The 914-nt window shown below is 53.3% G+C and overlaps 1 protein-coding gene across 1 annotated transcript in view; it reads left to right on the top strand.

Annotated features, from left to right (window-relative positions):
• Window positions 1-294, top strand: part of EMH_0070420 (uncharacterized protein) — a gene marked incomplete at both ends in the record, with an annotated part of 1,013 nt that extends 719 nt beyond the window's left edge. The window contains one exon of the mRNA XM_013498971.1: window positions 133-294. Within this exon, the coding sequence (XP_013354425.1) occupies window positions 133-294 (162 nt within the window). The remainder of the gene's footprint in view (window positions 1-132) is intronic.
• Window positions 295-914: the final 620 nt, after the last annotated feature.

The raw sequence follows: 914 nt of genomic DNA, 5'->3' as shown, positions 1-914 counted from the left end.
CCTACACACTGGCAGCAGCAGCTGCTGCTGCTGCAGCAGCAGCTGCATGCGCCAAAAGGCATGCAGCTAAGTGTTGATCTGCTGCTGCAGCAAGACAGCAGCAACCCAAGGTTCTATCACATCTCTGTGCAGGTCGTTGACGCTACCATGCCTGACGAAGAGCAGCAGCAGCAGCAGCAGCAGCAGCAGCAGCAGCAAGAAGAGCAGCAGCAGCAGCAGCAAGAGAAGCAGCAGCAAGAAGAGCAGCAGCAAGAGAAGCAGCAGCAGCAAGCAGAGCAGCAGCAGCAGCAGTAGTTGCAGCGGCTTCACGGAGGAATAGACAGACAAGTGCTGCTGCAGCAGAAGTGCAGCAGCTGCTGCTGCTGCTGCAGCAGAAGTGCTGTTTGTGCTGCTGCTGCTGCAGCAGAAGCGCAGTTGCTGCTGCTGCTGCTGCAGCAGAAGTGCAGTTGCTGCTGCTGCAGCAACAGCAGCAGCAGCAACAGCAGCACAGAAAGTGTTTGTATATTATTTTTTGCTGCAGCAGCAACTGCAAACGCATGGTGTATATACACCTCGCTAAACCCTAAACCCTAAACCCTAAACCCTAATTTTTGTTTAGAGCCTCAATGTTGTCTCCGCTGCCTATAAAACCCTAAACCCTAAATACATTCATCTCTGTTCGCTGCTGCTGATGTTGCTGCTGCAGCTGCNGCCTATAAAACCCTAAACCCTAAATACATTCATCTCTGTTCGCTGCTGCTGATGTTGCTGCTGCAGCTGCTGCTGCTGCTGTTGCTGCTGCTGCTGCTGCTGCTGTTGCTGCTGCTGGTGGCTATACACCCCGACGCCAAACCCTAAACCCTCAACAAAACCCTAAACCCCAAACCCTAAATTCCCCCTTTGAATCCCTGTGCTGCGCACGAGCAGCAGCAACA

This window comes from Eimeria mitis, genomic scaffold, assembly GCF_000499745.2.
Source record: "Eimeria mitis Houghton genomic scaffold, Emh_scaff3877, whole genome shotgun sequence".
NCBI lineage: Eukaryota > Apicomplexa > Conoidasida > Eucoccidiorida > Eimeriidae > Eimeria > Eimeria mitis.
This window is presented reverse-complemented; position numbering and strand designations above follow the sequence as displayed.